This window comes from Centroberyx gerrardi, chromosome 4, assembly GCF_048128805.1.
Source record: "Centroberyx gerrardi isolate f3 chromosome 4, fCenGer3.hap1.cur.20231027, whole genome shotgun sequence".
NCBI classification, from domain to species: domain Eukaryota; kingdom Metazoa; phylum Chordata; class Actinopteri; order Beryciformes; family Berycidae; genus Centroberyx; species Centroberyx gerrardi.
The window spans coordinates 16,802,503-16,815,093 of NC_136000.1; the positions used below are offsets into that span (position 1 = coordinate 16,802,503).

Here is a 12,591-nt window from a genome sequence, read left to right on the forward strand (position 1 = left end):
TTCAAGCGGTTATTAGATGCCAGATTGAGAAGTAGCAGCATAGCAACGTGGACCCCTTTGCAACCACATTAAAAGCTCACAGCTCTGCTAAAATAGACGTGTGACTGGTGCTCAACAGTTGCAGAATTACAGCGTAGCGTAACGTGTAACGTGTATTTTTACAATACCATCCACAAGTAGTAGACAGCCTGTTGTTTGGTAGCTAACGTTAGTTAGTCCGTGTGCTGTTAGCTGACGGTTGCTTACACTTGGCGTGCAGCAAGAGGTAGCTGCCAACCAGTACGGTTAGCCAGCGTTAGTTTGCTTTGATTTGTGGCGCAGGTCAGAGTAGGAGGAAGGGGGTTTGGTCCACCACAACACGACAATGACTGCAGAGGAACAGACCAGTGAAGGACAACACAGCATCCCAATGGAGGGAGAGGATATCACGCCGAAAAAAGATGGGGGTGTTTTAAAGGTAAATCCATCATTCAAACAGAGCTGTGAAGTCTTAACTCTTCAGCCAGCTAGCTGATTGGTTAGCTGGGTGCTTGTCGTTGGCCTGTTATGGCTAAGCTAACGTTAGCTGACGTTAGCTATGCTAAAGCTTGCAGTGCCAATACAAGCAACTAATGTTTGCTAGCTTCAGTAATGTCAACACGTGTTCATTCAGTTTTTTAATATTGTTCTCATAGCAAATGTCACACATTCAACAAGCCACGCGTGCCCTATTGGTGTATCAGTTGACGTTAGGTATCAGCCAGGGAAGCTACTAGGTAGCTATCATATTGCTATCAATAACTGGCCACATTTCTAGAAGGGTCTGGAGGAGGAACAAATGATGGGCGCATTGAATACTCAAACACACACACATCCAGACACAAGACACAGACATTAATCATTGTTTTGCATGATACACTGTAAACTTAAATGTAATATACAATGGAGAAATTGGGAATCTCACACTATCATCCACAACAGACTACAGAATGGGTGTATGACTGTGAAGCCAGCTTCTCATGGTCTGTTGAAGTGAGGATTCATCGTTGTTGCCTAACCCCACTCTTCCTTTCTTATTCTTTTGCTGTGTGTGTGTCTTTTTCCAGTTGGTGAAAAGGGAAGGCACGGGCACAGAGCTGCCTATGACAGGGGATAAAGTGTTTGTACATTATGTGGGCACACTGCTGGATGGTACTCCGTTTGACTCAAGTAGAGACAGAGGAGAGAAGTTTTCCTTCGAGTTGGGCAAAGGTTGGTTCATATCTACCACACACACATAAACATTCACCTGTTATAGTTGTATAGCCAGTGTAATGCCATCGTGTTCTTCTGTGTGTTTAGGTCAGGTGATAAAGGCATGGGACATTGGTGTAGCCACAATGAAAGTGGGGGAGTTGAGCCAGCTTATCTGTAAGCCAGAGTACGCTTATGGATCTGCAGGCAGCCCACCCAAGATACCTCCCAACGCCACACTCGTTTTCCAGGTGAGACTGACTGATCCCAGCTTAATTTGATAGTCCTTTCTATACCTTGAACCTTAGTCTTGGGTTTGTGGTTGAATTCTAGATTTGATCTTAATTAATGTGATCTTAAATTTATCTCTGGATATTAAATTTAATGTCTGCACATCTGTAGGTGGAGCTGTTTGAATTCAGAGGGGAGGACGTAACTGAAGATGAGGATGGAGGAATTATCCGTCGCATGATCACCAAAGGCCAGGGATACTCCAAGCCCAATGAAGGAGCTGCTGTTGAAGGTAACTGCATCAAGACACAGCTATTACATAGTTGACATGAGAGACATTTTCACATTTATGAAGGTAAATTAATGTAAGGCTGCCAGTCTTGGGGCTCAGATATAGAGGGCTGATCACTTTTAAAGGGTCTTTACTGGCATTCTGCACAAAGTAATTGGATTCAGTTTGACTGGCAGTTGGAATTTGCATCACCTGCCTACAGCTGTCAATCTATGCAACAGGTTTTTGGCAAGGCCAAGAGTCTGGTTTGTTGCAGGGCCTAACCCCAGCATTTTTGTTTGTCTTTTGTAGTTACTGTGGAGGGAACCTGTGAGGGCCGCGTGTTTGACGAGAGAGAAATGAAGTTTGAGATTGGAGATGGAGAGAATCTCGGCTTGCCACCTGGAGTGGAGAAATCTATCATGGCTATGGAGCAGGGAGAGGAGTCTCTGTTCAATATTAAGCCCAAGTATGATTACATGCACCAGTATACACATTTACTTTGTAGTTTTAGAGATGTGTTCCAATAGTCAGTAAAATAAGAGCTTCATAATGTTTTCATTTTATATTTGCTGTCTTCAAGCTTACCTGTTATTTACCAAATTTACAGTGAACATTTTTAAAGGATAGCTAATTCCAGTCATTTTCAACCTGAGCTTTATTGTCCTAGTTTTTGGCATCATGACGACTGATTGTGTTCAAAAATGTGTTACCAACTTCACTGTAGAGCCTAACGTACCTCCAGTTTGCTGGGAACGATGCTCTCCAATACACACCCAGAAGGCAAATGCAAACTCCAACAGTTAAACCCAAAAAGTGGTTAAAACACATCCACAGTAATGCTCACACTGCAGTTACATGTCTTTAAATAGCTGTGAAAGATTATCACAAGATTTCAGTTTTAATAGTTCATCTTATGCTTTTTAGTGTTGCTCACACACTTTCTTGTTTGCTTTGCTGCTGGTCTTCTGCTGCATTCACAACACAATTGAAATTTCATTGCTTCAGCTTGAAAGCATTCTTTATTTACTCATAGGAACACCTGCATCCCAAATCATTTGTCTTTATGAATTTAAAATCAACCACAAATTTATTACAGCAGATATTTCTTGCTTTTGTAAGTATGGTTGATTATACTAGTGTAAATATAACTTGTCAGTTTGATTTTTAATACCTTGGACTGCCGACATCGGTGGATTCCCAGTTACATTTACTGCTTATGTTGACACGCTTCTGCAATTAGTCATGCCAGGTGGGAGATATCATTAATGTCAACTGGGAGGTTAACATTAATGTATTTTCCCAGTCAGTAGTTAGTATTTATGGAAAATTCCATATGACATCAATGCAGCATCAGAGTACATGAATGGTGAATCCAAGATTCAGGCAACTGATAATTGCATAGAGGCAGGTCCCACTGCAATGTGAGTGTTACAGTGTTGAAAGGACGCATTTTAATCGCTTTTTGGGTTCGAATGTTGGAGTTTGCTTTGGCCCTCTGGGTGTGTATTAGAGAGCAGTGCTCCCTGCAAACTAGAGGTACATAAAGCTCTACAGTTAAGTAAGTGAAGAAATTAACTAGGAAAATAAGGCCCAAGCTGAAAATAACCAGAATTTACCTTTAACCTTTCAAGAAACAGTATTGCAAAATGTAAACATTCACTGATGGCCTCCATACAGAATCAAGTATGTGGAATTGAATGTATGTAAATAATTAACACATGATTAACGTACATCCCAATGATTGTAATGCATGTTGTGACACATTTTTTATTTTAAAAAAAGAAAAACTTTCACCTACTGAGTGTTCAGTTCTTCTGTAGAATATACAAGCAAACTTGGTCCAAGTGTATATTCAACAGATAATCAGTTATTTCTCACATTACTGATAACTAATGCCAAGTGTCTTTGTTTTGTAGGTACGGCTTTGGAAATGCAGGAAACACAAAGTACAACATTCCTGGTGGAGCCACACTGCAGTACAGGATCAAACTGGCAGCCTTTGAGAAGGTGCACTATAATCATGAAGGCAAACACAACTTTATTTTAGTTGACCAATTGTCCCCTGCTAAGAAGTGACTGAAGCAATTTTCCTTTAGGCTAAGGAGTCATGGGAGATGAACACAGCAGAGAAACTGGAACAGAGCGGCATTGTCAAGGAGAAGGGAACACAGTACTTTAAGGTATGTAGGGATGTATTTAAACAGCAGGCAATAATACAAAAGGATTTTTTTAGATCACGTTGTTGATGCTTGCCACTAAGGGGTCCTTGTTGAAAAGCGCATGCGCAAAATATTGGCTTCTTCACTGTGATGGACTACATTTACTGCCTGAATTAGAAGTCTCTGGAGTTGTTTTTTAGTAATTTGGAATTAAATGGGAGTGTATAAACCAGAGAGGTAGGGCAAAACTGATTAAAAAATATCTTTCATTGTGGTGCATGCATGTAAAAACAGTCAGAATTAACTTCACAGGGATAGAAAACATAAAAAGAAGCAAAAAAAAAATTCCAATCGCACTGAAATTGTCCTTTTAACTGTAGCACTTGTCACTTTACCATGCTACAGTCACTCAAAATACACATTATTCCGATAAATATTTATCCCCAGTTCTCACCGCCACTGCCATATCTAACCAGTCTAGCTGGTTAGCTGTCTCCCAGCATTTTATTGGTTAGGGTTAGGGTTTATTTGCTGTTGTAGATCTGGCATCTGGAATTATTCCTTACAGTCAAATTCTGCTGTCTAGTAGCACTGGGATACCATCACAAAATACACTTGAAACTCCTGTCACACATGACACTTAAATGTTATCAACTGTCTAATTATTTCATGTTTACAAATGAAGTCAATGACATAGTCTGCACACTGTAATGCTCACAATACACATTAATCATCAGCTGTGTAACATGACCGTTTATAAACCATGACCTGCCTAATAGCCCCCAGGTGGCAATGTGTAACTAACACTGAGCTTGTTTTCACTTGTTTATGATTTTATGTGTTTAGGAAGGAAAGTACAAGCAGGCGTCGGTGCAATACAAAAGGATTGTGTCATGGCTGGAACATGAATCTAGTTTGTCGGAAGAGGATGAGCAGAAAGCCAAAGCGTTGCGACTGGCCGCACATCTGAACCTGGCCATGTGCTTCCTTAAACTACAGGAGCCAACCCAAGCTCTGGAAAACTGCGACAAGGTATCCAATGTTTATCCTTACACTCACCTGAGAACTCAGTCTCACTGGGAGATGATTAAATTCTATATTTCATCACTATGTCACTCTGTTTAGTATTTAGGAGGCAAGCAGCTTGTATTATGATTAGAACAATGGCATGAACTACACTATAACTCTTTTAGCTATGCTAACAATATGAGTGATCACTGATCATCCATGCCCAGGGGCACTGACAGATGAAAATGGCACGATTTGTCATGCAAAAGTGAAAAATTGTCCCTTCATTTCCCTTAAACAACTTTTTGTCAGAGGAATGCCATTTTGCTTCCACAGGGGACGGGGTGTTGGGAGTGAGCAGTGCCTTTTTATTCTGTGTTTCATTGAGGATATTAAACAAAAAGGTGATCTTTGCACAACCGTATGCGCCAGGTGCGTCGGAGGAGCAGGACAAAGTATAAATCGTCAGGTATCCGATACCTGACGATTGGAAACCGTGTCAATAGGGTTGATGTATATTTATGTGGGTGAATACTGTAAGTTAAGCAAGTCATTGATTTTTACACTCTGTATATAATTGTAGGCTCTGGAGTTGGATGAATCCAATGAGAAGGCTCTGTTCCGAAGGGGAGAGGCGCTTTTCGGTATGAAGGAGTTTGACAGGGCAAGAGGCGACTTCCAGCGAGTCATTCAACTGTATCCTGCCAACAAGGCAGCCAAGAGCCAGGTAAAACGCTGCTGGCCTTGAGCCATATTCAATCAATCTGGGAATGAAGATAAATCTGGCCTAAGTGCAATAAAAAAATCTGGATAGCCAGTGTAATCTGTAGCTGTTGGCTGTAGTTGTACCTGTATTATATCTGAAGTTAAGTGGTATTGTCTTCTGACACCTGCTGCATATCCTACCAGGTGGTCCTTTGTCAGAAACACATCAAAGAGCAAAATGAGAAGGACAAGCGCCTGTATGCCAACATGTTCCAGAAGTTTGCAGAGCGGGATGCAAAGGTGAATTACTGTCTTAGTTCTCTACATCAACCATAAGGGGACAGGATAACCATGTGTTTATACTGACCCCATGTGTTTATACTGACAGTGCAAACAAATAAAATGAAAAGTGAAGAGTTGCTGATTTGCTTTCTCTTGCTTTTCTCTTCTGCCGAACAGAAAGAGGCAGAGAAGGTGAAGACTGAAGGCAAAGAGAATGGCGATGAGATGGACATTGAGAATGGAGCAAAGGAGTAAATGTTTCAGATGAAGATGTGACTGTGTTACAGTTCGTCTTAACTTCAGACTTTTGTAACTTCAGCCATTTGTGTTTTTAAGGCGTGACTGTGTGTAAATGAAGTGTGTCTGTGTGAGAATGAGTGTATCAATGAGAGCACTGACTGTGGGCGTGTGTCTTTGCTGGCTTTCTTTGTGTCTGGGGTTTTCGCCATGGCAGCTAGCTGACTGGGCAGGGCTTCTCTAGCTGATGATGGCACCTTGGGGTGTGGCTTTAAATGAATTGTGTGCCACCACCCCCGCCCCCACCCTTTCAACCCACCCGCATGTGTTTTTCACAGCATCTTGGGTAGGAAAAAGAGCATTCAAATGTTATGTTCAAGATCTCGAACCCTCACCCGTCAAGGGCTAGACCATTCTCCTTGCACTACCCTCTGTCCCACACCCCTTCTCACATGAATTCTCGCTGTCCATCCCACAATCCTCCTCTCATGGGCCTACTGATCAACTTCTTGAGCACCAGTTCAGATGGCTGTGTGTGTGTTTGATGTGTTTGAGTGGTAGAGTGCCTGTGTCTCCAAGTACGTATGTAGCAGCACTGCGGATAGGAGGAGTAATGAGACGTTAGCCTGGTATAACTCTCGGAGTTCAAGCTTCTCTCTCAATCTAAGATGCAACTCCACTATAGCAGCCAGGGTACAGGACTGTTCACCTTTGCTTTGGAAATATTGACTTTGTACTGATATTTTTTTTCCCTATGTTGTGCTTGTGATTTCTGTATTAATTGTTCTTAAAATGATGAATACGACAATAAATTACTTAACTGGAATATGTGCGTGAAAGCAGCTAGAAATGAAATTAATTAGCTTCTCTTGGACATACTCAAATAATATACAGTTCAGTCTTAGTCTTATTTTACTGTAAAATTACATGTATAAACGTGTGCAAATACAGCTCATCAGATCCAAGCTCTTTAGGCTATAGCTGGAAGGAGATGCGAGCCCTGTTCCATTTTAGGCGCCAAATCACCTGTAGAGCAGCCTCTTTTCTGTAAGGGCATCAATGTCAAACTCGGATATAATTGCACAGTATGCCCTAATGGGCCATCGCAGATAGATGGAGAAGTTCCCCCAGAGGTCCGGGGTTCAGCGCTGTTAACTTCAGAGGCTCACAGGAGGCGAGTTGGGAGACTAATTTGGGACAGGGCTGTGGGTGGTGTGTGAGTGTATACTTCGTTGATCTTTGACTGTTGGAAGGGTCACTGCTTGGTCTGCCCTGACTGAAGGATCCAATATATAATAAACAACAGCAACAAATTGAATGGTGTGTGTTTGTATTTTGTTTTTTTTAACGTAGTTACGATGTGTCCTTGATTGTCACATCTGTTCCTCACTGTTTCAGGCCATCATCCAGTTCCCTATTATCCTCAAACAGTCACTCAAACACAAAACAACAAAACAAATGCCATGAAATACTGCTTTCCTCCCTTCTAGGTGGTCCTACAGTGTATTTGTTTTTAAGTTAAATTTTTCACATCGGTTTCTATTTCAGTTTTAACCCAGTTTTGGGGTTAGGGTTAGTTTTATGTAGCAATTTCAGTAACCTCAGTTTGAAATTCCCCATACAGCGAAAAGAAAATCACATATTTAAGAATGTGTTTAGAGATGTTTCAAGATATACAAAAAATAGTTAAAAATGCATTTATATATTTTGATATTCCAAATATAGGCTATTTTGAGAAGCCAAAACACATTTTAGATGGCCTTACAGTGATGGAAAGAGTACTAAAATACCCTACTCAAGTATTGTTACTTGTTGATATGTTACTTAAGTAGAAGTAAAAGTACTGGTGTAAAACTCTAGACTTAAGTAAAAGTTTAAAGAAGTATCTTATTTAAACTATTCTCAGTGAAATTTACTAAGCCTACTTTTTAGAAAAGGGGAAATTGTTACAGATGTGATCTTTCCCATGCAAATCTAAAAGAACAAGAGCACATAGATTACTATTAAAAAAACTAGATTATTTTAATTAGAAAATTTTGAAATTACAAAATAACGTGCACGAAAGTAAAGCCAGATTACCCTTCTCTTCCTTGTTGACTGACCGTTCACTATGGCTCCACAATTAGCCACACAATTGTGGACACCATTGACGTGATTTAAAATGTAGTAGTAGGCCAATAAATACTCAAAGTACAAGTACACAAAAAAGCTACTCAATTACAGTAACGTGAGTAAATGTAATTACTTCCACCCTTGCTTACAGATAGCCTGTGCCTGTGTTATCAGTAGGCTATACAGGAGGAAAATGTATTACCAGTGCCCAGAAACTATTTCGAATGAATGTACAATATATGTTGTGTGTTGAAACATATTCTACAGTAGCCTATATGTAAAATGCATTTTTATGGGTTCTACTAATGTCGAAGCTGAAATTTCAGGTAGTTTAATTCCAGCGTTTATCCCAGTGTGTGTAGCCTGCAGTATCAGGTCGGGGAGGTTTCTCCTGCCGAGGCCGGATCTGATCCTCCCGGGCGGGTCAGTGCGCTCTATCACAGGGCCATCGGTGTCAGTTTACGGATGTTATCTCTTTGCCTTTTGATTAAAGCCTCGCACCGCTTTATGCTTCACTCGAGGTAAAGAATAATATAACAAAGCTATTCTGTTGGGAAGGTGCGTCGCTGGGGTGGATTCAATATGGTTTTCTATTGCGACACAATGCTCCGTGATAAACAGAGTTTATGGTGACATGAGCTCCTCTTTATGGTAATTTAGACGAAAGCATTCAGATAAACTTTGCTTATCACGCTAGCTATTGTCCCAGTGTAATCGGAAACGTTGTGGCTACTGCATCAGATTCAATTTGATATTGTTCCTTAACCTTAAGAAAATGTTTAAATATGCGCAGCTGCTACAGGGTCAAAAACAATATAGGCCTATTGACGGCATACTGAGCCTAAAGAATGAATGTTGTTGAGCTTTTTAAAGAATGCAAAGACCTATTTCTTACTTTTGATATTTGAAAAGTATGGGGAAGTTTGGCCATAGCTGGCATGCTATTGTTCCACTCTTATCGCTGCAACATTTGAGGACTGTAACTGACTGCTAGATCTGTCACAAGTTGATAGAAGTACAATAGTAAAATACACGCAATTGTCTTCTACAAAAAAAAATCCTATTGACACCTATGAAATGATGGAAAATACAGAGTGGTACAACCTACCCCACTAGGGTGGGTTGTAACAACCACTGGGGATAAATGTAACAGTAAGAGGAAATTTGTTGAAGTAGTTTTGCCCACGCTGTAAAATTTATTATTTAAGAACTTCATTGCGCAATGCTTGAAAAAGGTATGTTTTTCAACAAAATATATCAAAGTGACAGAGATGGTTACTCTTTTCATGCACGTTAATCTTAAAATGGCCTCATTAAGTGATTGTCAACATTAAAATCTTAAAATATGCATTGTAAATATAAATATCTCCTTTATTTGATGTCAAGCTTTTCTTAATCGTTAAACTTGAAATTTCTTCTGTTACATTTTCTACAAAAATCTCTTTAACCTCCCAACACAAACTAGAGCTATAGAACTAGAATAGAGTAAATCAAGGAGCATATCTATTAAGGCGAAGCTGGCAGGCAAAAGGTTTTACATCGATGAGGAAGCTGTACCAACAGTTCTAGAGAAGCCTATAAAAAGCCTGAGAATGTATAGTGGTATACACAAATATATAATGTGGTATGATACAAATCTGAATGACAAGGAGCCGGTTCAGGAAATAAATTGAAGGCATTGAAGACATAGAGAACAAGGTTACCAGGCAAGCTACAGTTATGGTGTTTGCAATTTGGCCTATTGCCTCCACTAATGAGGCCCCTGACAGAGATACCATTATCAAAAGTGGAGAAGTTAGAGAGGCTGGTCAGCTCATATGTCAGGAAATGGCTTGGACTTCCACTCTGTCCCAGTAGTTTTGTATGGGAAAGGAATTCTGTAACTACCAATATCTAGTTTAAATCTGAGTATAAATGGTAAGTTTGGAGATGACACTGACAGATACAGATCCACCAGTCAAGAGTGCAGCACCTACTGTATTAGCAGGGCAGATAACCTAAGACAGGCAGTCTAACAGGTGCATATTCTGTCAGGGAAGATACACCTGGAGACATAACCAAGTGCTTAGGTTCCTAGCAGCAGTAAGTAAACGGTTAGAGACAAACATTGCCTAGATAGGAAAGAGGGTATTAAGATGAAGTTTGTCAGTGAGGGAGAAAAGCCATTTTAGGCAGGCATGGGATATACTCTAAACCACTACCAAACATACTACATGTGCCATAGAGTTACATGTTGCATGTAGTGTGTATAATGTGACTGGTATCCCATTCCGAACACGGCTTGAGGTGTCGTGGGCCTAATTCAACGAAACATTGGTGATAATCCCAATTACTTGCCTACACTCACTCTGAGGGCTAGAGTAGGTAACTGGTGAATGTTGCTGCCTGTCTCATGGTCCTGTAGATTTGACGGGATAGTCTGACGTTTGCTATAGTACTCATTTACACATGGTAATATTATTATGTGGAACTGCACCCATATATGAATGCTCAGTTTGATTTATGGCACAATAATGACAGTAACATCATAATAAACTGTGTAGTGATAAATGTGTGTATGTGTGTGTGTGTTAGAGTGGAGGGGGGTGTTCAGGTACCTGAAGGTTCACTCACTTTCACAGTTGTGGCAAAATGTATACAGATGCCACTGGGGTGCAGGCTGTGTGAGCCCAGAACTGACAATATACACATTTGATCCACACCTCTTTTGGCTCTTTTGGCTTTGAGGCTTTGGCAAAGACTTCCATACACACAATGCAAACATTTCCATCATCATCAGAGAGTGTCAAAATCCTCTTGGTCATTTGGCTGGGACCTTTGTCTGCTTTGTTTCAGTGTTCAGGCTTTACAGTATCTGTACAGAGGAGCATGGCAGATGGAGTCTGAGCCTCTCTAGACTTCAACAGCAGCCTCCATCAGTAGGTCTGCTGAGACACCGCTGTCTGTTTTGCGCTTCCACCGCCTAGGCATGCTGAAAAATAGAAAGAAATACAAAAAAACAGGCTTTTCATTGTTGATAGGCTACATTAACATTTATAGGGGAAGTGTAACTATAGTAATCCTACATTTTAGAAGGATAGGCTACTATACACATATCACAGCAAAACTTTGGGTCCTTATAGGAATATTGTAGTGACACCATAGGAGGTAAGAAATATCATGAAGTAGAAGTCACTTAAACTCACTCTTCCATATCACAGACACACTATATGTCCTTACAGGAATATCATAGGAATATCACAGTGATTTGGTTGGTGCAGCTAGAGGCTTCGTCGCTGTTAGGCCTGTTTCTTCCCCTGGAAGTTTGCTGGTTGGGCGCATGCTTTTCCATGACCTGATCCCGTTGCATGCTCACAACCGTAAGTTTCTGTATGCAAAACCTTTGCATTCAAATTATTTTTTTTCACAGTCCACAATTCACAGTGTTGTAAATAGCATGTGTGGTCAAGTGAAGCATAAAGTTTGTCAACATGGAATGAACCTGCTCCAGGAAAGTAGCCTACTGTCAACACCACTTGAGTCAGAGTAGAGTCTGATAGAGTGCTTCATAAAGTAGTGTCCACTGGCCAGGGATCTCCCCAGTGGTTCTTGAGACTGAAATAACAAATAATTAAATGTAATCATTTCACAAGAGAACTGAATATGGCAATTTTTGTGACATAAACTTTATAATAATAACAATGACATTGGCATACATATCTTCCATTTGAACCTATTGCAGCCAACATAGGGTTAAACTATATAAGGTTTTTATGTTGTTTATATTTGTGGTATACATATGGTTTTTGTAGATGTGGTTTCCATATATGTCAATATGTAACATGGTTTTACAATGTGTGCATAGATATAATCTGAGTAGGTCTACGTGTGTAGTCAAACCCAGTAAGGAAAAACCTACCTGTTCCAAGGTAAATCCTCTGGTAAACTGATAATGGGTGCGGCCATGTTTAACTCCTCCCTCAAATCTCTCCCAGTCTCTGGAGTGAACAGAGTGAACAAGTGTCGAGTCAGACAGAATACAAAAGAGCATCTCCGGGGACAACTTTGGAAATAAAACCCCCAATGACGAAAACGCGTGAACAACGTTTTTATGAGGCCTACGGTGTACCAAACTGGAAACATGCACATTTCATTCGTGTTCTGTTGTAAATGAAAGAATATAATTTCCCCCAAAATGTCCCGTACACCCCAAATACTTAATTATTCCCCCCCCCCCAAACATGACAAAATGTAGGCTTTTATTTTGAAAGCAAAATCGACTGTTTTCCGTTCTTATTCTGGCTGCCTCTGGCTAGCTTGACGCAGCTGTGTGCAGAGAAGTGGAGTTGTGTTCATTCAGTTGTTTGTGACGCTTGTGTGCGCCGAAGCGAC

At 40.5% G+C, this 12,591-nt stretch overlaps 1 protein-coding gene across 1 annotated transcript; it reads left to right on the plus strand.

The window, feature by feature from the left end:
* Window positions 1–17: 17 nt before the first annotated feature.
* fkbp4 (FKBP prolyl isomerase 4) lies at window positions 18–7,426 on the plus strand. The gene is made up of 11 exons (XM_071927250.2): window positions 18–457; window positions 1,086–1,230; window positions 1,321–1,463; window positions 1,615–1,735; window positions 2,027–2,183; window positions 3,634–3,724; window positions 3,814–3,897; window positions 4,723–4,908; window positions 5,468–5,611; window positions 5,794–5,889; window positions 6,049–7,426. The coding sequence occupies exons 1-11, from the start codon at window positions 365–367 to the stop codon at window positions 6,124–6,126; spliced, it is 1,338 nt and encodes a 445-aa protein (XP_071783351.1). The 5' UTR covers window positions 18–364; the 3' UTR covers window positions 6,127–7,426.
* Window positions 7,427–12,591: the final 5,165 nt, after the last annotated feature.